This window comes from Salvia splendens, chromosome 22 (genome assembly GCF_004379255.2).
Source record: "Salvia splendens isolate huo1 chromosome 22, SspV2, whole genome shotgun sequence".
Taxonomy (NCBI): Eukaryota; Viridiplantae; Streptophyta; class Magnoliopsida; order Lamiales; family Lamiaceae; genus Salvia; species Salvia splendens.
The window spans coordinates 24635052-24659930 of record NC_056053.1 but is presented as its reverse complement, the minus strand read 5'-3'; the positions used below and the strand labels follow the sequence as shown (position 1 = coordinate 24659930).

The following is a 24879-nucleotide window of genomic DNA, read 5'->3' as shown; positions in this document are numbered from 1 at the left end:
ATAATGTGGCTGTATAGCTTTATTCAATTTTTAAATCTCTCTTTTATTCAATTTTTAAATCTCTCTTTCTCTAGTTCGTTCAGTTCAAACTGCAAATAATTTCTATTCAGATCCCTAAAATTATGTTTTTAGGAACCGATACGGTTTAAAATTTGACCTAAAACCTAGCTAGAAAAGCATACAATTATTGTTGTGGTTTTGAGTCAATACCACAATCAACACGTGTGCAAGCTGACACAATCGCCAACTTTTACATCGCAATTTTCCCATAAGCTGCACAAAAACAAACAAAAAACACTCTTGACCCTTTTTCCATCAACCCTTCACGCTTCTCGTATGCCTGCGCTCTCTCTCTCTCTCCTCTCCTCTCCTCTCACTCTCCCTCGATGCATGTTTACATGATTACATCTACATGCGTCTGATTGGCATGTATCGACTTCATTCGAGGATACCGAAGCTCACCGCAATCGTTTTCTTCAGGTGATTATTTTGGTTCATTTTTATAATTTGTAACGTCGAATCAAATGAGTTCGTGTAAGATGAGCAGCTAATGCGTTTTTATTCGAATGTTGATTATGCAGCTAATGCGATTTAGATCATCAATTTTGTTTTTGTTTTACCGAATTCACCGGATTTCGACTTATTTGGATGAGATTTGGAGGAAAATTGCGAGTTTATTCAAGGTTGATCGTAATTTAGAAAGCAGAGCGGAATCGATCCGTTGTCGAAATGCTATATATACATGTTACTCGTTTGTGATTTTATGTTTTTGTGCGTTTCTATCCAGTTTTCTATATACACTGTGTGTGTGTGTGTGTGGTTCTATTACTGTTTGCTTATACAGCTGAATATTGAAAAATGCAGATAACAGAGAACTCATCATCGAGTAGAATTGGTAGTTTGAGGGTTACCAAAAATGTCCACACTAAATCCCGATGTGCTGCAAAATGGAAGTGTTAAGAATAGCGATTCAATTAACGATTCTCATGAATTAGATGAGTATGATTTCTCAAGGTTTGTTGATCGTCCAAGGCTTTTGAATCTGGAGAGGCAGAGATCATGTGATGAGAGGTCGCTGAATGATTTGCCTGTGCCGTTCTCTCCTCATCAATCTTCGAGAGCAGATAACTTCGGGCGAGCTTTAGATAATCCCGATAGCGTGTATTCACCTATCAAAAAGTCTGGTTGCAATACTCCCATGTCACATTTTGGCTATGGGATGATGGCCTCTGATCCACACCCCATGATAGCCGAGGCGTGGGATGATTTGAGGAGAGCATTGGTTTTCTTTCGTGGTCAGCCTGTTGGCACCATTGCTGCATTGGATAACTCAGATGAAAAACTTAACTACGATCAGGTAAGGCCCCGAAATTATCTACTTGTTGTTGAATGTGTTGTTTTCTCTAAGAGCACATTTCGTTTTATGCTGTAAATGCTTTTTGGTGCATGCTTTACTTAGTTGTTAGAGCATAGATTCATAGCCGTAGTTGCTGGAGTTGGGTGAATTGAAGGTGAGAATGCACAAATTGCTTAAGCAACTGTTCTTTTCTGAAACTTCGATTTTATATAGGGTTTGATCACAAGTGTGTCTAACTTATACCTTAAGAGTTGGCATTTTTCACTCTTTGAGTTGTAAAAAGGTGGTAGAATGCTTTCTAGAATATCATCTCAAGTTTTACATATATAAACAAATAGTGCAGCTATACAAGATCAAGAATCTATGGAATTAGACTTATGATTTGGTTAATATGCAAATAAATAACTTCGATGGAAGTGGACAAAGGTGGGTTAAGTTGCTTGCAAAGTGCAACATTGTTTTGGAACCAATGACCTTCCAATGCACAATTTTTTGGGGGGAATGGGGGAAGCTTAAGGTGAGGGGGGGCTTGTAGGATGAAGGGTGTAAAACATGGTATGCATCTTTTTGTAAACCAAAATTTTTACTTTGTGGAATTCCTGAAATTACTTGCTATGAATTCACTGATGAGCGTTTTTTCAATAGTGTAGGTATCTCTAGGCCTTATATATCCGTCTGCATCAGTTGCTCTGTGTCAGATACTTGTAATGTGAGATATTTTTGCTTTGCAAATGCTTTGAATCTTAAAATATGTGGAAGCAATAACTGGTCTCATGGTTACTGAAGCATATATAACCTATGTGCAGGTATTTGTGAGGGATTTTGTTCCAAGCGCATTAGCTTTCCTAATGAATGGTGAACCCGAAGTCGTCAAAAACTTTCTTTTAAAGACCCTTCGCCTTCAAGGGTGGGAGAAGAAAATTGACCGATTCCAGTTGGGTGAAGGTGTTATGCCGGCTAGCTTTAAAGTACTGCACGATCCAATCAGGAATACTGAGACATTGATGGCAGATTTTGGCGAGAGTGCGATAGGCAGGGTGGCTCCAGTTGATTCTGGCTTTTGGTGGATCATACTATTACGAGCATACACGAAATCCACTGGAGATACGTCCTTGGCAGATAAGCCCGAATGCCAGAACGGCATACGCCTCATACTTAGTTTATGCCTTTCAGAAGGATTCGACACCTTCCCCACTTTGCTCTGTGCTGATGGATGCTCGATGATTGATCGTAGGATGGTGAGCATGATGACCATAAATCTATCTTTTACAAGTCCTCTTAATCTTGCCTCCTTATTCTGTTTTTCTTTGAACAAATGCTAGGGTGTTTATGGGTACCCGATTGAGATACAAGCCCTGTTCTTCATGGCTCTAAGGTGCGCGATGCTCTTGCTGAAGCACGATGGGCCAGGGAAGGAGCTTATCGAGCGAATAGTGAAGCGGCTGCATGCCTTGACCTACCACATGAGGAACTACTTCTGGCTGGACTTGAAGCAGCTCAACGACATATATAGGTACAAAACAGAGGAGTATTCCCACACAGCGGTGAACAAATTCAATGTAATGCCCGATTCTCTGCCCGACTGGGTTATGGATTTCATGCCGGTACATGGAGGCTACTTCATAGGGAATATAGGCCCTTCACATATGGATTTCCGTTGGTTCTGCTTGGGAAACTGCATTGCGATCCTTTCGTCCTTAGCAACACAAGAGCAGTCATCTGCAATCATGGATCTCATCGAGTCAAGATGGGAGGAGTTGGTGGGAGCTATGCCTCTCAAAGTCTGCTACCCTGCTATCGAGAATCATGAGTGGCGGATTGTGACCGGGAGCGACCCCAAAAACACGAGATGGAGCTACCACAACGGTGGATCATGGCCAGGTTGAAACATACTTTTCCATTTAGTTCGACTTCTGTGTTCATACAAAATGGTTTACCGTTATTGCATATAAGTAAAAAACGTTTCATTTTGATACATTCCGTCATCTGTGTTTAGACGCAGTCAACTTTTTGCCTATGTGGGATACAAAGATATGAAACTTTTTGTATCTGACTTAAAAGTCTAAACATAGATGGCAAAATGCATTAAAATGAATTGCAAATGGAACCTTTTGTCTCGTTTATGAATCTTTCAAACTTTTTGTACCAACATGAAACTCCAGTTAAACATTTTGCATGAATAGTGTAATTACCCCGCTTTTCTCGAGAGATAGAGTGGTGCAAGAAATGACGCGCCTGGCTTGAACTTGCAGTGCTGCTGTGGCTGTTGACTGCGGCATGCATCAAGACGGGGCGTCCGCAGATAGCTAGGCGAGCAATCGAGCTGGCTGAGACGAGGCTGTCAAAAGACGGGTGGCCAGAGTACTACGACGGGAAGCTGGGGCGCTACATTGGGAAGCAAGCACGGAAGCACCAGACGTGGTCGGTCGCGGGCTATTTGGTTGCGAAGATGATGCTCGAAGATCCGTCGCATTTAGGAATGATAGCCATCGAGGAAGATAAGCATCTCAAACCCGTGTTGAGAAGATCCTCGTCGTGGACCGCTTGATCACGAAGAAGATTGCTTTCATGTATGATCGAAGCCTTCACATTTAGCCATGGATGATTAGTTTTGGAAACTTCTAACTCCTGATCCATCTCAAACTTTGCTAGTTTTTGAACCTCTTGAACTTGGAAACACTATGTTACTGTACTTGGCAATGGCATATGCATGATTTTTTTTTTTTTAATCTGGGAGTGACAAATAATTACGTGACATGTCGAAAAAACTATTCCCTGCTGCCCTTCGTATTATTAGTGAAAGAAGATATGTAATTACGAATGAATTAAAGTCAGAGTACAAAAGAAAATATTACTACGTAGGAGTATCTAATTAATTTTTCAGCGACTCTCCATTTTCCCAAAGCAATTGACTACATTTGAAACATACTCCCTACGTCCCATCTCATGCGATGGATTTCTTTTCGGTACGAGAATTAAGAAAATGATATGTAATTGAGTTAAAGTGGAGAGAGTAAAGTATGAGAAATGAAAAAGTAAGAGATATAAAGAGAGAATAAAATAAGAAAGAGAGAATAAAGTAAGAGATGTTTGAAGTTTTGTTTTTAGCTAAAAATGAAATCAATCACTTGGGATGGGACAATAAAAAATGGAAAGTTGATCACTTGAGTTGCTACGGAGGGAGTATATTTTTTCAATGAAATTGGCAAACAATCATTCTGAGATTGATCGCAAGGAGATTAATTCAACTAGGTAAACCATAAAGGAGACTATAAATAAATAGGAAAACATTAAAAAATCAATGAAAACATGAAATAGAACTGAATATATTTAAGACTAAAAAAAGATTGGTTTGACGTGATTGACTCAGACACCATATATTTTTAGTCATCCCATTAAAAAAGATTGGTTTGACGTGATTGACTCATACTCCATATATATTTAGCCATCCCATTAAATACTCGCTTTCTCAACAATTTCTTCTTCTCCAATTCCTCTCTCTCTTGGGAAAATTTTCTCTCTCCTAAGAAATTTTCCCTCAATTTTCCTTCCATTCAGACGGAAAAGCTCTGAATTGAATCCGAATAAAACTACATATAGATAGTTTTTTGAATTCGTAGGTTTTCTGTAGAAATATGAATGCACCGAGGAGACCGGTCCAAGTGGTGACGTCGTGGCTGCGGCGGCAGCCGCCGAAGGTGAAGGCGTTTCTGGCCGTGGTCAGCGGCATGGCTGCGCTCGTTCTCCTCCGTGCAATTGTCCACGATCATGATAATCTGTTTGTGGCAGCCGAGGCCGTTCATTCGATCGGAATTGCTGTTCTGATTTACAAGTTGATGAAGGAGAAGACCTGTGCAGGTATGTTGGCTGTTTTGTTTATGAATTTTGTAGCGACGTTTTGTTTGCGATTGTTAGCGGTAGAGTTTGGATCTTTTGGAAGCATGAATTTGTGGATGGTGAAGTTTGGAGCCGGGGAGATTAAAAAAATTAGGTTTTCGATTGATATGTCGAAAGAACGATTTTTTTTGGTATTTTTTTAATTGATTGAAGGCATTTTGAGGTTGATTGCATAGTTGCCTTGTTAGTTGAGCTATTGAATTTGGTTATTTTTGCTATCATGTGTTTGATTGTTGGATTGGGGTGGGGGGAGATTTGTTTTGGGGGAGATGAATCTCTTGATTGAGAGTATAAAAGGAATGGTCAATAGATTTGTTTTGCTCAATTTTTACGTTTTTCTTGTGCAATGTAGTATTGATGTTATGGATTGAATTATCCTTCAATTTTGTCTGTTTTTAAGGTTAAAGATTCAAAATTTTACATGATTTTAATATTTAATGAATTTGGGAGGAAAGTAAGTTGTATATGTGTTCGTTAAAAAGACCGAGTAACATATATGGTTTGTTTAATTAGTTAGTGTGATTTCAATATCTTGTAAAGTGGTGAGTCAAGCAGAGGTCTGATTTTTGCTTAATCATCTGTTTAAATGTGCGTTGCTGATTTTTTTGCTCTATCGATGCAGGAATTTCGCTGAAGTCTCAGGAGCTAACAGCTATCTTTTTGGCTGTTAGATTGTATTGCAGTTTTGTCATGGAGTACGACATACACACTGTGCTTGACTTGGCTACGCTGGCTACAACCTTGTGGGTTGTTTATATGATTCGATTCAACTTGAAATCTAGTTATATGGAGGATAAAGACAACATTGCACTGTACTACGTGGTGAGTCTTCCTTCGAGAAATGGCTGTTTTCTTTTACTTGGGGATTATTTTCCAGATGAGGGAGAGTATTCCTTATTGTGACTGAATGAACTCCAAACAAATGATTTAAAAGTTTATTTCAGAGTTCATGAAACATTCCGAAAGTTGTCTGTTAGTGTATGTCCTTATGAGTTGTGTGCTGCTCTTCTTTCTTGTTTTCTTTGGCCGTGTTGTTAATATGTAGATAGGTGGCTTATTTTGTCGTTAGTAGTGCCTTTCACGGGACTCAGCTTCTAGTTGCTTTAAAGTCAATTCTAGGTTCGTTACATGCCTGTTGTTCTACATTGAGTCTATGTCCATATCAACTTGTTCCTGGCCTCAGGTTTGCACTTTCATATTCTGAGAGTTGCCTTCAGTTTTCTCTGCTTAACTTGTTATGGTGCTGAGGAGGTTCACTACCTTCTTGCTATCGTGCTTGGAGGTTTGATTTTTGCTAAATAGAAGCATTTTAGTAGCTTAAAGCATGGTGATTATGTAGTAATTCATCATATAAAACAGATTTTTCGTTGAATTCAATAAGAATTTATATATTTTACTCTAATCAGTTTCTTATGCACTCAAATCTAACAAATTGTGTCTGTAGGTTGTCCCTTGTGCCGTTATAGCCCTACTAGTTCACCCGTCTACGTCACATCACATCATCAACAGGATTCTCTGGGCGTTCTGCGTTTACTTGGAAGCCGTTTCTGTCCTACCTCAGCTGCGTGTTATGCAAAACACAAAGGTAAAACATCGTACCAAAGATGAATAAATACCAACAGACATGTAGTTACACAAGATATGTTGTACCTTATAATGATATTTATAATGTCTCGTTGCAGATTGTCGAACCTTTTACAGCTCATTACGTATTTGCACTGGGAGTTGCTAGGTTTTTGAGCTGCGCCCACTGGGTTCTCCAGGTTTGATCTTTAACTGAAATTCTTTAAAGATAACAGCCAGTTCCAAAATTATAACCATTTGTTTGTGTCGAGTCTAGGTTTTGGACACTCGTGGCCATCTTCTCGTGGCATTGGGTTACGGATTATGGCCTTCGATGGTTCTGATATCCGAAATCGTTCAGACCTTCATCCTGGCCGACTTTTGCTATTACTATGTGAAAAGGTCTGCACAACTTCCTCTACTCTACCACGCGTAAATTCATATTGATTCGCTGAATTGTTAAGCTTATCTTGGCTTCGTACGTGCAGTGTTTTCGGAGGACAGCTCGTGTTGCGCCTTCCTTCTGGAGTGGTGTAGATGTATGAGGGGCTATTTAAGATTATTTTCATTGTTTTCTTTCGTTTTTTGGTCTTAGATGGCACAGTTTTTGGTCGGAAGCTTGACAGTATATATAAATTTGGATGTTTAAATTAGTACCGAATTTGATTTTAATTATGAATACAACTGTCAGGAGTTTCGTCTTTGTGTTGGTGATGATCAGAATGCCTGTTTTATATCGTTTTCTGTGATTTTCGACTTTAGTCTTTTTGCTCGGACACGTTTGATACGATCCTCGGAAAATGTTTCTAGAGTAAACGATTGGGAATAGATTCTCAACGGTCTGGGAAAAAAGATTCTGTTTTTGCGTGTGCATTACCACGAATTACAAATGTCTGGAAAAGCTCTATTGCCTACTACTATGACGGGACGCCCTGAATAATCGACCCATTTGCCACATCTTTTCTTTGTTTCCCGGGCCTCTAGTGAGTTACAGACAGAGTTCGAAAAGGTCAAATTCATACACAGCATTTCTTTCCTTTATTGAGGGTTCTACCAATTGATATCTTTCCAAAAAGAATTGAAATTCGATTTCATGATCTGTATCTTCAATTGTGCAACATAAGCAATAGCGCTTCTATGTGGTACGTTCGCTGGATGTGCCACATAAGCAATGCGAATAGTGGGTCCCTTGTAACGTTCAAGAGATGTGCTACGTAAGCAATGTTGAAGATATATGCCACATAAGCAACAATGGCTGCCTAACAGCGGCTCTCTCGTAGATGTGCCACATAAGCAACGTTCAAGAGACGTGTCATTGTATTTTGAAGAGATGTGCCACGTAAGTATGTTCACGCCATTGTATTTTTAAGAAACGTGCCACATAAGCAACAATAACTCCATCATATGTTCAAGAGATATGCCACATAAGCAATATCGGCCGGACCCAATGGGCCTAGGCAGCTAGGCGTGGCCGAATTGTTCGTAGTTTTATTTTTCTATTTGCAACAATTTTTTGACATATGATCATAGCTCATAGTTGAGTTTGTGGGATGGTATCGATATAGATAGTGAAGACTTAAACACACCGATGACAATGAGTACTAAACCATTAACCACATATTCAAATGGTACTTGTAAACCAATAAAACCAAAATAGTATAAATTATTAAAAAAATAAATAGAAAATCCTTAAAACAATATTAATTGAAAATAAAGAATAAGTTCATAATTTGAACATAAGTATATCAAATTACCAATATAATGCAAGTTAAATTTATGCATTTATATGATGATTTGTAGAATAACTCAATCCAAATGTGATCAACCTTAGAAGCACAGAAGATAATCATAAACCTCTACAAAATCGAGCATATGTTCCCCCAACTCAATATCCATAATTTCAAAACAATCTCGCAGTTCCTGCATCACTGCTCTCAAACAAAGAATCTCAAACCAATCCAACAATTCTACGCGCATGTAATCAGAACAAAGCTGTTCTTCGTTTCCCCCAATCTCCAATCCGACCTAGCTCTAGCTTACACCTCATGCATCGCCAACAACAACCACACAATCCTCACCCACTTCTTGAAATCCCTCAATCTCAGAAACCCCCTGCCGTTTAATTCGATCATATCTCACTTCTCTCAACACGGCTCCGACTGTTTTGCCCTGCGCACGTTTCTCTTCATGCATCGCAACAGCGTTTATCTCGATTCATACGCTCTATGCACCTCGTTGAAGTCAGCTTCCTGTTTGAAAAATGTCGTCTTTGGTAAATCGACGCATGGTTATGTGGAGAAATCGGGGTGGCTTGCTAGTGTGTTTGTGGGAAGTGCGTTGGTGGATTTTTACTCTAAAATGTGTAGCCTGGGTGATGCGGCGAAGGTGTTCGACGAAATTCCTGAGAAGAATACTGTGTGCGCAAATGCGCTTTTGTCGGGCTATGCGGAGGCTAAGATGTGGGCAGAAGGGATTGATCTGGTGAGGAGGATGCCTCTCTTGAGTTTAGAAGCGGATCAGTTCACTTTGTCGGCTGCTCTACGAGCTTGTAGCGGCTTGTGTGCTGTGGAATTCGGAAAGGAGGTTCATGCGGGTGTTGTGCGTCGCGTTTTTGACGTTGGAGCTGATGTGTTTCTGCAGAGTTTGTTGATTGAAATGTATGGAAGGTGTGGCCAAGTGGATAACGCAAAGAGAGTATTTAGTATGGCGGGGTACGATGTACGGATGAGGCGAAGAGATGTTGTTTTATGGACTTCTATGTTGGGAGTGTATGGAAGGACTGGAAATTATGCTGAAGTAATTAGGCTGTTTAAGGATATGCTAATGGAAGGGATACGACCAGATGGAGTGGCATTCTTGACAGTTATCTCTGCTTGCAGCCACACCGGGCAAGTGGATCTTGGCGTGGAGTATTTCGAGTCCATGACTCGTGACTATGGGTTGAGTGCGAGCCGAGAGCATTATAGTTGTCTTGTTGACTTGCTTTGTCGGGCAGGGGAGTTGGAGAGGGCTTGGGGAATAGTTAGTGAGCTGCCACATGTGGCGGATTGCGCTATATCCATGTGGGGCGCACTTCTTAGTGCGTGTAACGAGTGTGGAAATATCGGCTTGGGGAAGTTGGCTGCTCAGAAAGCTCTTGAAGTTGAGCCTAATAATGTTGGAATTTACGTTCTGCTGTCTAACATGTATGCTAGGAATGGTATGTGGGATGAGATTGAACTGTTGAGAGAGGTTATGAAGAGAAGAGGTTTGAAGAAGGATTTTGCTTGGAGTTCGATAGATAGATAATGTTCTGTACTATTTAAATCATACGAAGTCCAAAGTTGATGGCGTTTCTGATTTACAGAGCTGGTTGCAAGTTGAGATTGAGGGAGAATAGATTGAAATGAACAGATATAACAAGATCGGAAGAGTACGGATCCTTGCATATTGAAAAAGGAAAAAGACCTTATTCCCCTTAAAGGTATTCTACATTCCAAGTTACGTCTTTATGGGATCATATCTACTTCAAAGAGTATGATTTGGTGAATCCTTGTTTGAAGCTTGCACACGAGTTCCATTTTGTCTGTTTGTATTGTATTACATAGCACAGGAAAGCGGTATTATTTTTGAGCAAGATAATGAATTCTTTTCTCGTGTACTGAAACCACTCTGATGAAGAAAGTTGGAGTGTTGAATCCCATACTTTCTAAATAACACCGCTTGCATAGTTTTACTGAATGGTGGCTGTGTACTATAGTGGTTCTCGTGTTTGCTTTCTAGTTAGTCAGGAATCGGGATATTCCAATCTTTGTTGTTTGGGGGTGGGGGGGTTTAATTTCTCAAACTTTGTCTTTATGAAGTGACTCAAAACTATCATGACTTAGAGATGTATCATGTATATACTAGTATATAGTAAGAGTGAATGCAGCATCGTAATTTCTTGCGCTTGCAAGATGTTCTCCTTTATAACTCGTTCACATAATAGCCAATGGTGGAGTCATAACAGCATCGACACTATGTTTATGTTAATTTGAATTTGGTACTAGTTGACATACAGCCTTTGTGTTCACTCCCTCAGTCGAAATAGAGATGGTAGTAATAGGCCATGCTTAGTTTTCAAATGTTCTACAGTTACGACCATTTGAATTTTTGTATAGTAGTTGTCCTCTTATCAACCCAATCATAATCGTATAATTTATGTTCTCTTTGAGCCTCCGAGCATTCTTTGCCTGGGGGGAATTCGTTAAATACCATTGTCTTCCATCTTGGTGAATGCAGTTTTTGGAATTTTTGCCTTGGCTGTTTGTTTGCTGTGTGACTATGTGATGCTTTCATCATAGCATATTCTGTAGCAGTTGAAGAATCATATGCTTTTTGACAGTTGATAGTAATTTCTAATGAAGATATTTATGTTTCCACTGTTTATATATAATATGTACTCGTGTAAACTTGAATGCCAGCTGAATTTGGTCAATCAATAGCATCTTTAATTGAATGCAGCATCTGACATGTAGCAATTTGTCTTCACAATCTATATATCTCTTGCATATCAAACTGTTTTCTCTCCCTATATTTATGATTGAACTACTTTTAAACTTCTTCAATTGGCCTAATCTTCGATTATTGAGTTGTGAAAGCACCAATGCATTTATGCAAAAGAACAAGAGTCGTATTAGTTTACTAGCATGCGTAACAAACTCATGCACCACGAATTGTGTTCCGCCTTTGCATCATATATCATCACTATATTCAAGACTTATATGTTTGTTCTATGTTATAAAAATGGTTGTAAAAACATTAAACATTTGATATTTGTTTGAGTTCGTGTTTGGATTGTGTTCTTGCTTGTTGCATTGAGGACTTTTTGTTCCCCACACTTAAGCCCGTCTATACTAAAACACCCGATTCTTGGCATGACCAATTGTTTTTATTGTTGAATCGGAGTAACATGCACGTCAATCCATCGGAGTTGTGATCCAAATAGTGATGTTTGATACATGCTGGCACATGCTCAAGTTTCTTAACTGATCGTTCCTGCTGTCAGCATACTACTCGGTTTCAGTCCATCACATACCAGGTACGAAACCCTTATCCTTAACCCTATCCTCATTTTAGCTTTGTCAAGTCCTATAATTTAATCACTTCACATTCCCATGTCTCTGATTATCCGACGAAATACATTATTTGAGTCCCACATTATTTGAGTCGTATTCCATTTTGGGTTGTCCCACGTTACTTGGAAAAAAACAAAACATCTAATCTCTATTACTACATTCTCTCTTTACATAAATCCACTAAAGTCTAAACACAACTTTCTTAATATCACATGCCCAAAATAAACTACTGAAGTAACGTGTCACGGAAAGAGTATTATTTTCAAAAGCATGGGTTAAAGATATTGTCTCTAGGTCTTATGTCCTGCAACTTGCTGAGCTGTTTCCCGGCCCCTCCTAAAGCGACCCTTTTTCAGCTCTACGTTGCCAAGTCCGATACGTATATCTATGATGTCACTCCAATTCCTGACTCATTCGCGGACGTACCCAATCAAGGCTCATGGCTTCCTGAAAGGTCATATTTTCTTCATCTAAATGTTGCTTTCATCACCTGCAAACTGATATATAGCCCATACTGTCTTGTGTATAATCTGTATACAAAAAAAAATTTCCATTTCATTTTGAACCGTACAAATTTTTTCCTATGTCGTATTTTTTTCATCAATAATTGGGCTGATTATTCCATGTTCCTATCTCACATTTTTCAAAAAAAATTATCAAAAAACATTAGTTGAAAGAAGTTAAGGTGACTGTTTCCAGTAGTTGGGAATGATATGTGATGGGCAAGAGTAACATGGGCTTTATGTGCTAGACTAATGTTATGTCACATTCAACTTCAATTAGTCACCACAATTTAATTTTATATATGTGAACTTTTTGAGAGATTGATTTATTTCATAGTTGCACTCGTTCAACTATATAGAGAATAACATGACTTTTAATCTTGTGGGATAACATGACATAAGATAAGCCTATTGTCAATTTCGATAAAAGTGTGTTTTTTCTTGCCACTTTAGGCATGAAATACCAAAACATGTTAGTCTTGAAATTGCTTGATTAATATTGGTAGTAATTGGCTTTTGTTATAGTTCATTCATTAATGCTAGATATGCATATATAGGTTGCTACTTAAGTACTCCTATTTTATTTGGTATAGTGTTTTAAGATGTATGGGTCCATATATTTAAAGTTTCATCCTATAAGTGTAAATTTGAGTTTTGAAATCTATTATGTTTACTCCTTCAATTTAACTAAGTGACACATTCTCTCTCAATTTAACTCACTGAATCCCATTGTCTTAATTCCAGTGCCGAAATGAAATGCATCACTAAAGTCGGGACGGAGGGAGTATAAGTTAAATAGTTGGTGAAGAGCATAAGACATCATTGTTTTGAATTTTGATCATTTTCAAATGGTATTAATATCATTATTATGGCTATGACTATGACTACTCTTTCTTTCTTCTTTTGCTTTAAGGAGATTGGTTACTCGAAATTAAATTGGCTTGAGATTACCCAACATTAAAATTGTCACAGGGCGGGAGGTCAAGACTCATAACACAAGACTGATCCAGAGATTAAGTACTGAGCCGAGTCCATGAAATCTAACAAAGTAACGCGCTCGCTCGTCCATGGTTAAAATGGTTGTGAAGATGATAGTGCATAGGGTGTCGCTGTCGAATGTTCGTACTGGCGAAAGGGAGGGGCGAGTACGTAAAACAAAAGGAGAAGACAACAATGATGCAGCAACAGAAGGTCATACCCCTAAATCTTGCTATCTTTATTGTGGATCTTTTCTCACAGCCTTGGAACATGCAGATACACCTCTCTCTCTCTCTCTCATAATTATATAGTACTATTCCATTTAGCTAGGGCAATGAAGAAGATGGAGGGGGGCGAGTGCGAGTGGTGGAGGTTTGAAGTGGGCTTTCTTTCCTGTTGGCTTCAGATTTTCAGTTGAGGACCACATGGGAAGATGGGACTGCCCCATTTCTGTCCCAATATCCTACTTTGCATTTCCTCAGTTATTTTATTTTCGTCGCGAAATTTACAGTCGCTACTTAACGTTGCATCCAATGTATTGACTACGCTACGAGGACGCGAGTTAAAATTATGATGGTCCAACCATTTTGTCCCAACATCCTACTTTGCATTTCCTTCGTGTATATTGACAGGCTAACTCTTGTAGTACTTATCTTCACATGACTTGCTTTTTTGTAAAGGATGATCAATAATAGTTCTCATTTATCATGTGACTCTGGTGATTCAAACTCTCGACTTATTCGTTGGAACTAAAGCATTTTGCAGGTTAAGTTGTGCTTCATTGTTTCCCACTTGACTTGTTTCGATAAAGATCACAAAACTCTACCACTAGAGTTTTTACTCTAAAGATGAGTAGAAGTTTGATGGTCCATATTCTCTAAACATGTTGCCACTCGATGTGTCTAGTCAATCATAATTGCTAAAGAAGAGAGGAAAATGAAAAAAAGATGGGGTTCTACAATTGTTAACCATCAATTTTTTTCTCGGAGTAAGTTAGCTATCTTCACATGACTTTATTTTTTATAACATGATTAATAGTAGTCCACGTTCATCCCGTCATCATGGCGACTCAAACTTTTGACCTATTATTTGAGGGAAAATATCTTGTTATTAGCTAAGTTGCACTTCATTACATATTATCAATCTTGAATGGTGAATGCAACTAAAAGAATAGTGAGTTTTAAGTTGAATTATCATAGTCACAAGTCAATACTAGGCCTCCCAAATTATCGTCAGTGATCAAATATTTACAACAAATACCTTTGAAAAATTGAATGTTTTTATCTGTAAAAAAACTGCAAAAAGTAGAGGCGAATTGAATGAGAAGAAGTGAGAAACCGATTGTTTGTTTGAATTTATTGGCTCATGAATATGTACTGTGTGGCAGTTTGAAATTTGTACCAATTATTAATAGTTTCACATGGATTTCTGGTAAGAAGTACTCAACCAAGCAGAAAAGAATTCCAAAATTTCAGTTAATTTTTAGGTGTTGGATTTAGGAATCTGGACTTTGGAGTCGGACACAATAAACAAGATTGTTTGCGCATCGAACGACATAAGTGGTTCGACCGCCATCGATGACCATGACTGCGGACGCAGAATGGGGGTGGACACAACCCCGATGGATTGGGGCGAAGCTGTCACACAATGGGATCAACACATCTCCAAACTCCGAATTTAATGGTGTTTTTTTCTGATCTTTATGAGCTGAGAATGAGATCAGCCGGACCGCTAAACAAACTTTTGTACTAGTATATGCAAACCATAATAAATGTGGAGGATATATTTTAACCTTGATTATTCCTATAATTTAATACTAGTACCTTATAGTTTAAGTTATTAGATTCAGGATTATAATTCAAGAAACATATAAGAAATTTCCATAAAAAATTGAATAAGAGATAAGCAACTTATAAGGACACATGTTGTACACATGGATCATAAAATACCTATTTGAGTTAGGTACATTTATATATAGTCACTAACCTCTGATGCAGTTGCTGGATTACTAGTTACTACAAACCTATGTGTGATATAAAAAAAAGGTTGGGTTCATTTTATTTTCTTGAAATTGATTTATGCAAAATTATTTATCATATTTTATTGATATATTTACGATTGAAAAATATAAATAAAATTTGGATGAAAAGCCTATAAGGTTTAATCAAAAGAGACATAATGTTGGAAGTAGTAATAATTATTGATGCAGTGGTGATGTTGAAACCTGAAACCAACTGCAAACAGTGGAATGCTATGCATCCAAAACTCTTTAATGTCTATGCTCTTTATGTCCAAACATATCAATTTCAAATTTCTTTCACAATATATATGTTTTTTGGGAGGGAGAGGTGGTAGTTGTAGTTGCCTCTATCATTCAACCCTACTGGATCTTTATTATTTTAATACTTTGTTCGTCTCAGTAAATATAAAATATTTAGTTTCTAGCACGAAATTTTATGCATTGTTGTTTTGTGAGTTAAAAAAGAGAGCATAAACATTTCAGAATAAAAACTATAATAAAAAGCAACGGAATCGATGTATAGAGCAAACAAGCGTTTTATCCAAAGCAACCGACGAACAAAAGAACATATCCTAGCGTTATTTGTCAATCAATCACATCTACCATGAGTTGATTAGAAGTCTATTTCCATTTGAGTTAATTCTTAATTAGAATTCAAAATAGTAGTAGCATGAATTAAAGAATACATTGGAATTCAAACTTTATAAGGGATTCACTTATCTATGTATTGTTCCATTTGATTGCATCGAGGCATTACCCTAAAGGGCCTTGTCACGAGCTACGCTCAAGCCAGCGCTTTCTAGTTTGCATTTCAACATTTTGATCGTGATTTTGAAAAGAAAGTAGAGAAAAAACTGAGAGTTTGCGCTTACAAAAATCGAGCCTTGTATTATGAGTAGTCTCATAGCAACTCTAAGCTAAATGAGAAGTTCCAAACAACAATCGTAATAATCGTTCAAAATAACTAAATTTCACTATATTAGTTGGTTGGAAAATATTTTACCAATTAAGCTGTGTTTTATCGTATGTCTCCTCATTTGGTTGTGGTTGAAGCATTTGAATCCCATCCGTAATTATTCTTAAACATAGATATAACACTATATAACGATTACTGCGAAAATTATATTTTGTGCTAAGTCACCGCTATCAAACTTTAGTTACTTTTATCAACATAGCCCTCAAATCACCTCTTTATTTTGATTTTATCTTTTAGAAAATTATTAACATGTTAAGTGGATTGGATAATGTTAGATTCAGAAATATACTTCGGGATTTAGATAAATGGCCCATATCGTAATTAGAACGTACTTACAAAAAATGGACTTGGGCCCCACTTTGTCATTTCAAGCTAACACACAGTGGGCCCCAAGCCGACACACATGCACCCCTCTTCCCTTTATTACTCAACTACGTACTTACTTACTACTACTTGTGAGAAAAAGAAAAAAAAAACTACGTACTTACTTCTCGTTGTTGTATTAGCCTTTTATTCTAGTTAAATATTTAATATTTTTGTGATTCATATAAAATCTTGTCATAAATATTGATACGTGTACACACACAAAACGGATATTTAAGCTGTCAAATATTGATGAATAGAAAATTTATAATGGAAAATGGTAATTAAACTATTAAATTTATAATTTGGATTAGATTTCATATTTAGTGTAGAGATTTAGAGTTCAAACCAGGGGAGTGGCCAAGATTTAATCAGACCAGGGGCAAAAATTTAGTATATAGGAAAAAATTATGTACTGTATTTGAGAAGAGGCAAGCTGGATCCGTCCATGGTTCAAACCTCATTGTTCTCTATTTCTAAAATCAAAGAAAAATTTATATGTGCATACCATAGTTTTAATCATTGTATCCCGATATTATATTGTCACTTATTTAGAAATAAGCCCAAAAATGTGACTTGAGATGGATCAATATCGGTTACAAAATCAGAATCAACCAATTTTTTTTACAATGATGCACTATACAATTTCTTTTATGGCGCATAAAACCAAAATTACACTAAAGTTTATTTCATTCGTCCCATATCACTTGGGATGTTTCTTTTCATCACAAAATGTACTAAAGTTTATTTAGTAGATAAAGTGAGAGAATAAAGTTGGAGAGATAAGATAGAATAGAGTTAGATAAGCGAGTTAGTGAGATTAAATTAAATGTTTTATTTTTTTGTAATAAAGATCAATAAGCAACAAATAAAAATGTTCAAATGAGAGGGAGGGAGGGAGTAGTAACTCATTCCAGTGGTAGAAAAAGTATGAAGATTTTCTTAGCACAATGGACCCCGCATTCCCAGCCCCAAAAATTCAATAAATACCTCAACACACTCCATCATCCAACTTCACCACCACCAACACCTCAAAATCCTCTGCCACACTCCTTCAGCACCTCTCCTCTCCTCTCCTCTCCTCGACAAATGGCGATCAAGAAATCAAGCAAACTCTCTCAAGCGGCAACGCTCAAGCAGATCCTCAAACGCTGCTCGAGCCTGGGCAAGAAGCAGCACGGCTACGACCACGACCACGACGGCCTCCTCCCCGTCGACGTCCCCAAGGGCCACTTCGCCGTCTACGTCGGCCAGAACCGCAGCCGCTACATCGTCCCGATCTCCTTCCTCTCCCACCCGGAGTTCCAATGCCTGCTCCAAATGGCCGAGGAGGAGTTCGGATTCGACCACGAAATGGGGCTCACTCTCCCCTGCGAAGAGGTCTTCTTCCGATCGCTCACTTCCATGATTCGATGAAACTCAATGCTAGGGTTTTTTTTCAATTTTTAATTTTTGATTTTCATCCGATCCCGCGCCTTGGTGAAATTGTAGTATACCGCGGATTTTTGGAGAGAGATGGTCAAGATGGAGGAATTGAGCTGCAGATTGCTGAATTCTCTCCTCTTTTTTCAACATCTTTCTTCGCATTTTTAGCTCTCTTTTTTTGGAGATATCTCTGATCTTAGCCCTGAATTTTGGGGTGGTTGTTTATGAAGGTCGGATTTGTAGATAAGGTGTTTGTGATTTTTCCTCACAGAGGTGTTTGCTTTTACACCCTGCGAGTGAATTTAACGGTAATTCGATTATTTTTGTTGTTTTTTACTTACTGTATTTTATTTCACATTACGTTAATTCTGCTTATTTTTAATTTATGGAGTATGTTAATTTGCATGTGTATGTACAAAGCTAAAAACACAATATTATAAAAGGGTCTAATATAAAAATTATACTATTAGAAATGGGGATGGTGATATTCAAACAAAATTCATTCGGTGTTCATGCACTGGTGGTGATAATAACAATTGTAAATAAATGGAATAGCGTCGGTCGACCTCATCTGAATTTGTTATTGTTGGTGACTGTTTAAATAAATATTTGGTGGAAGTATTTTAAATAAAAATTGAGCTCATCATAAAATATGGAGAAAAACACAAAAGGGAAGTGATACATCTTTGGTAGATTATGAAAAAGGATATTGTGGTATATATTTCGTGGACTATGTTTATATATTAAAAAAAAATAAAAAAAGGGAGTAATACAATTTACATGCTACTACAACAAAATGGAGTAATAAAAAATAAAAAGTGGAGTAATATAATCCACACTCCGTTAACGGATTGAAATTCCGTACAAACTATTTTCCGTTAATGTCGTTATTTTATTTACACTGCAAGATTGAAAGCCATGGTTGTCCCATTAAGGAATCTTGGATTAGACTATTACTCTTACATAACCAATAACTTATGGAATCTATGACCAAACCTTTTGCCGATATTTACAACAAATATAAGAACATCCGCAATGGTGCTCGCTGGGACGGACGCCGTCTGTGCCGCTGGCGCGGCAACGCGCTGTCCGCCGCTGGCACGGTGCTGCTCGATGCATCGAGCTCGTCCGTGCCGCTGAGCAGGCGACGTGACGCGTTTCTATTTGCCAACGGATTATCCGTTTGATTTTCTTTTTTTTAATCGAAAATAATACCAAAAATTAAAAAAAAATCAGATTCCCTAAAATATAGTCGTTTTATTACTGTTTTTTTGAAATTTTTTTGATTTTTTTATAATTTTTTTAAATCCCAAAATCACCTATAAATACACACATTCATCATCCATTTTTCACATCAAATTATCTCTCATTCATATTTTTTCATACAACTCATCTACATCTTCATCTCTCACTCAAACCCTCTCTAAAAAATTCAAAAATGGATTTCACCGATATCATTGCGGAAGCGGAGCGCGAAGAACAAGAATACTATGAACAATATCGTGCCGCCTATGAAGCCTAAGTCGCCGCCACTACCCCCGCCCCTCCTCCTCGACCAACTAGATCAATTCCCTGCTACATCCCTCGTGACCGGGAGGGAGCCAACAAAAGGCTTGTTGCCGACTATTTTTCCGACCAGCCGCGGTTTCCGGAAGATTACTTTTGGCGCCGTTTTCGTATGTCAAAACGGTTGTTTATGTGTATTGTCAACACAATGTCCGCCCGTGTTGAATACTTTCAATCACGTAGAGACGCAACCGGTCGGTAAAGTCTCTCGGCGGCAGAAGTGTACTTGTGCCATCCGACAACTTGCTACTGGGCAAACAACTGACCTCTTCGACGAGTATTTGCATGTGGGTGAGTCAAATGGAATCCTATGCCTCAAAATTTTTTGCGACGGCGTTCGTTCTGCTTTCGGTGAGGAATTCCTTCGGGCACCCACCACCGAAGATTGTCAACGGTTGTTTCATCTTCACGAAACAGTCCGCGGTTTTCCCGGAATACTTGGCAGCATTGACTGCATGCGTTGTAAGTGGAAGAATTATCCGACTGCTAAGAGGGGGCAATACTTAAGCGGCCACAAAGGCGGCGGCCCAACGCTTATCCTTGAAGAGGTCGCTGACTACCGCCTATGGATTTGGCATGCATATTTCAGTATTGTCGGATCCAACAACGACTTGAACGTGCTCTATTCTTCACCACTCTTCAATGATGTTTTGAATGATGTAGCACCGGCAATCGACTTCATCGTCAACGGAAATACATACCACATGGGTTACTATCTCGCCGATGGTATATACCCAAGGTGGTCGACTTTCGTGAAGACGTTCAGCAATCCGCAAGACCCGAGACCGGTTCTTTTTGCGCAGCGTCAGGAGTCTGCTCGGAAAAACGTCAAAAGAGCTTTTGGGGTCCTTCAAGCCCAATTCAACATTGTGAAAGGCCATGTCTCGGTTGTGGTACGTTAAGAATATCGCCGACATCATGTACACGTGTATTATCTTGCACAACATGATTATAGCTGACGAAGGACCGAGGGCGGCTAACTTTTACGACGAGGATGAAGCCGAAAGCTCAACCGCGAGGTCTCCCCCACGCCGAGGGGTGCATACGACGGTGGGCGAGAGGATTGAAACAAGACACATAATGCGCGATACCGGAACCCACATTGAGCTACAAGAAGACCTAATCAAACACATTTGGGCAAAATTCGGCCACGAGTAGTGGGTTTTTTTATTTTATGAATTTAATTATGTAATTTTAAATTTTTAGGATTTTAATTATGTAATTTTAATTTTTTTTGTAATTTGTAATAGTATTCTGGGTATTTTTAATGCATTTTAATATTATGGAAATGTTTTTATTTAAATTGAATAATAGAATAGTGGGATCCTTGAGCATGTCCATGCGGAAGAGCACGAATGTGGGTGTTGTGCTCTTGGGGAAGAGCATGGAGTAATTTTTTTTTATAAAAGTGGGTCCGGGCCTACATTCATGCTCTTGCCAAAGAGCATGGATGTGGATGCTCTAATACCTCATCTCTCCTTCAAGAATATGCACTCATTCCTTTTTAGTCTGTCCCACAAGTATATGCAATTTCTAATTTTGAAAAGTCTTTTCTCTTTAATGAGATGAAACTCATTCTCCACCAATAATATTTTATTTACTTTTTCTCTCAACATCTCTCTTACTTTACCAACTTTACATTAAAACTCATGCCGATCCCAAAGTGCATATTCTTTAATGTTATTACATTAAACATATATCGAATTGTTCTAAAATTTGGCCAGCCATTTTAAAGGTAAGGTTGGTGAAAGTGAGAAGTCAAGTATACATTCTTGTCACACTCTAAAATCTGAAATTTATTTCAATAAATTTATCATATAATAATAGATTAACAGGAATCCAATCTGCATGGACTGCATGGATATGCCTCAATCAAGTGGTATTATTTTCTGCAACAACATGAAGAGGTTAACTTTACAATTTGAAACTAAAGACAAGAAAAGAATCTAAAATACTGTGTTTTTTTTTGTAGGGTGTGTGGTGTGTGAATATATTATATTTATAAATCTGTACATGATTAATACACCAACTTTAGTGAATTGGGACCAGAACATTGAAGGTGGTGAGCTGGTCCTTCATCTTCATAATGCAACAACTAAAAGCAATAATTAATCAATATATTTATGATCTTCTTCTTTTTCTTTCAGCCACAGTTTTTTTCTGACAATAGTGACACATAGTATTCTGCATGGATTTTTTCTTTCTTTTTTTTGTGGGGGAGATTAAGTAATGCAAAAGAGTTATGCTTATTGAAGAGAAATCTTGATTTGAATATGTTAATATTTGTTTTTTAAAAAAGAAATTAATGTACTTCCACACAGAAGGGATGAGGAAATAGTCTCAATATAGAGACAGAAAAAAAATGTGCAAAAGAAACGAAATGCGATCAAAAAAAAAAAAAGTTAATTTGTGTTCTTTTTAAATTGACAAAGAGTGAATAATCTGAAAACAGTGTATTTATAGAAGTGGTTTTTGTGTTTCCAACGCTCACTATAGTCTATAGCATTGATTTAGAGTTTATCAAGAGACTTTGGGACCAATAGTAGTAGTTCTATTTTTCAAAAAATTATAGTACTATTAGTTTGATTTATAGTGATCACATGCTACGATACGTCTCCTTTTCGTGTTCAATACTTCAATGTTTCCATCAAATACCTTTTTTTCTTTTTTCATGATTAAGACTAATATCATCATTGAATTCGAGGGTAAACACATTTAGATACTACCCCAACCCTAAATTTATATGATTATAGTATATGCCAACAAACAAATCCCAAAATACAGACTATAAAATTTATCATAATAAATAAAGTATATATATAATTACCTTATTATTCAAATTGAATCAAAGAAACACTAACACATTTTCTGTATTATATACTTCATCTATTCCACGAGAATGTGCATTTTTAAATTTTAAAAACTTTTTCTTAATTAATAAAGTGAAACTTATTCTCCAATAATAATATTTTAAACTTTTTTATTTCTTTTATTAAATACGCGTTAAAACTCGTGTTCAATCAAAAATACATTAATGACGAGGAGTAATGAGTAATTGAATGAATAACGCGGGTGGGGCAGGAGGGTCAAGATATAAAGCGGGTCGGGTTGAGAAAATCAATGTGGGGTGGAGGCACGTGACAGTGGGGCCCAGCAATGTCCGATTCTTCCGTGCAAGTTGCAGGACATGTGAGGTGACATGTCACTGACCACATGCAAATATTTTATTAATACGAGTATTATTAAATCCCCTTCGGTCTTACAAATTGTCTTTCTCAATCTACTCACTTCCTAAATTGTCTTATTTAATTTATTTTATTATTTGATGTCCTAAACTGTCTTACTTATTTTATTGTTTAATTCCATCCTCCAATAATTTTTCGCTTTTATTGTCATACGAATTTCAACAAAAGGACTATAAAGTAAAGGTTGAAAAAGTTACTGAATTAGGAGTGGTACGAAGTAGTGGAATATAGTAGTGCCTACGTGTCATTTATGTTAAAAATAAAAGTGAACAATTAAAAGAGGACGAACGAAAATGACAAAAATGATCTAACTAATAGGGAATAGAGGAAGTAGTCGATAGTTTTACTTATCTTATCTACCAAGAACTACATCTTATATAAAATTACGTGCACTTCAATTTCGTCCGTCCCATAAAAATAAGGATATTTCCATTTATAAAAAGTTATTCTCAACTTATTATCCATAAAATATCAATTTGTTTACAATTTATATCATTATAATTAAACATTATAACTTAACACTAATCATATCGTGAGTTTTACTATATACTAACTATTTTATCTATATTTTTCCCCCTTCTCTTACTTTAAAAATTTATGTATTAATTCCCGTGTCATTTTAGCTGCTCATATTTTATGTGATGGGGGAGTGTAACACTCTCAATGACAAAATTTTTAATAAAATATTTATGTTGTACTTAAAGGAAGAATTGCAATAGTTAAATCAGTTTATGTTTTTATGATGAGTCATGTCTATGCATATTTTTTAAATAATGAATATTAATCTTGACTAAATTAACTAGTATTGGTGAAGGGGTGAACATACGAAATAAATTCTTTTTATTACGTTTTGCCTAATGATAAGCCTGAAATACTATGTTTACAACATAATCCAATTGAGTTATTATAGAGTAGCTATGCTAACTAGCTTCTAGATTGTCCAAGTTTGTTGGCATATGAAGAGTGATTAATAGTTAGCTATATATTGACAATAAAAAAATATATCACTTATACACATAATTATCTATGCGAAATATGATGACTTAATTATTCGCTTGTGGTGAAAATTTTCTACTCAATAGATTAGAGATTAGTCAAAATTGACGAATTTCTATGCGAAATATGATGACTTAACTATTCGCTTATTATGAGAATCTTCAACTCAATAGATTAGAGCTTAGTTAAAATTGACTATGACTAGTTTTATGGCAGATCTGGTTGTTTAAGTAACGTGCTTAATTGAGTATGGTGCGTTAATTGCTATTACTATATAAAATTGAGTGAACTGCATCAAAAGGTCCTAACTTTTCGCTGTGTAACAGTAGAGGCCCATAACTTTTAAAAATCCCATCAGAGGGATCTAACAAAATATGTAATCACAAATCGTGTTTTTTCGGACCATAACAACCTCAGGGCTTGGAAGGGCAAAACCGCCCTTTTGTATGGCCGTCACGGCTGCATGCACTGTTGATGGGACCTGCGAAAGTAATTGATGTGAGAGCAAAGCATGGTTCTTGTCCCCTATTATTTTCCCACGCTCGGACCTGCATTGTAATTTATTAAACCGAAGTTTAGTTTCATTTCACCCGCAATTGTTTGTTTTCATTTCATATTTATTTGACTCAGTTCAAGTATTTTCGAAACCATTGATTATTCAATTCCCTTTTTAATGTTATATGGCATTGTTGTTGACAAATTGTTAGGATAAGATCATCTATTAATATGGTACAATATAATAAAGTTGACTAATGAAATTTAAATAAATCATAGTAATAAAAATAAAATAAGCATTTGTCCTTATTTACATTTTTTTATTAAATGGTACGTTTTCCACTTTAAGGTAGTACTAGTAGCTTTTAAAAACACAAATAACTTTTTGCATATATACTT

The 24879-nt window shown here is 37.0% G+C and overlaps 4 protein-coding genes across 10 annotated transcripts; all 4 read left to right on the top strand.

Moving 5' to 3' along the window:
- The first annotated feature begins 322 nt into the window (after window positions 1–322).
- Window positions 323–4064, top strand: LOC121786066 (probable alkaline/neutral invertase B). Its single transcript, XM_042184586.1, has 5 exons — window positions 323–480; window positions 865–1357; window positions 2164–2595; window positions 2680–3238; window positions 3610–4064. Exons 2-5 carry the CDS (start codon window positions 917–919, stop codon window positions 3903–3905), a joined length of 1728 nt encoding a protein of 575 aa, XP_042040520.1. The 5' UTR covers window positions 323–480; window positions 865–916; the 3' UTR covers window positions 3906–4064.
- Window positions 4065–4836: 772 nt separating this feature from the next.
- On the top strand, window positions 4837–7520 carry LOC121786388 (ER lumen protein-retaining receptor erd-2.2-like). Its single transcript, XM_042185017.1, has 6 exons — window positions 4837–5215; window positions 5877–6076; window positions 6699–6839; window positions 6937–7017; window positions 7095–7219; window positions 7306–7520. Exons 1-6 carry the CDS (start codon window positions 4993–4995, stop codon window positions 7352–7354), a joined length of 819 nt encoding a protein of 272 aa, XP_042040951.1. The 5' UTR covers window positions 4837–4992; the 3' UTR covers window positions 7355–7520.
- A 1119-nt stretch (window positions 7521–8639) lies between these two features.
- On the top strand, window positions 8640–14102 carry LOC121786387 (putative pentatricopeptide repeat-containing protein At3g23330). Of its 7 annotated transcripts, none has more exons than XM_042185011.1 (5): window positions 8640–10280; window positions 11744–11876; window positions 12208–12367; window positions 13161–13267; window positions 13389–14102. In XM_042185011.1, the coding sequence occupies exon 1, from the start codon at window positions 8690–8692 to the stop codon at window positions 10103–10105; it is 1416 nt and encodes a 471-aa protein (XP_042040945.1). In that variant the 5' UTR covers window positions 8640–8689; the 3' UTR covers window positions 10106–10280; window positions 11744–11876; window positions 12208–12367; window positions 13161–13267; window positions 13389–14102. The 7 variants fall into 7 exon arrangements, with proteins under 7 accessions (XP_042040945.1, XP_042040949.1, XP_042040946.1 ...); XM_042185015.1 differs by having other exon boundaries at window positions 8640–11876; window positions 13389–13607; window positions 13725–14102; XM_042185012.1 differs by having other exon boundaries at window positions 8640–11876; window positions 13389–13607; window positions 13721–14102.
- Window positions 14103–17757: 3655 nt separating this feature from the next.
- Window positions 17758–18498, top strand: LOC121786217 (auxin-responsive protein SAUR50-like). The gene has a single exon (XM_042184805.1). The coding sequence runs from the start codon at window positions 17843–17845 to the stop codon at window positions 18167–18169; it is 327 nt and encodes a 108-aa protein (XP_042040739.1). The 5' UTR covers window positions 17758–17842; the 3' UTR covers window positions 18170–18498.
- The last annotated feature ends 6381 nt before the right edge of the window (window positions 18499–24879 follow it).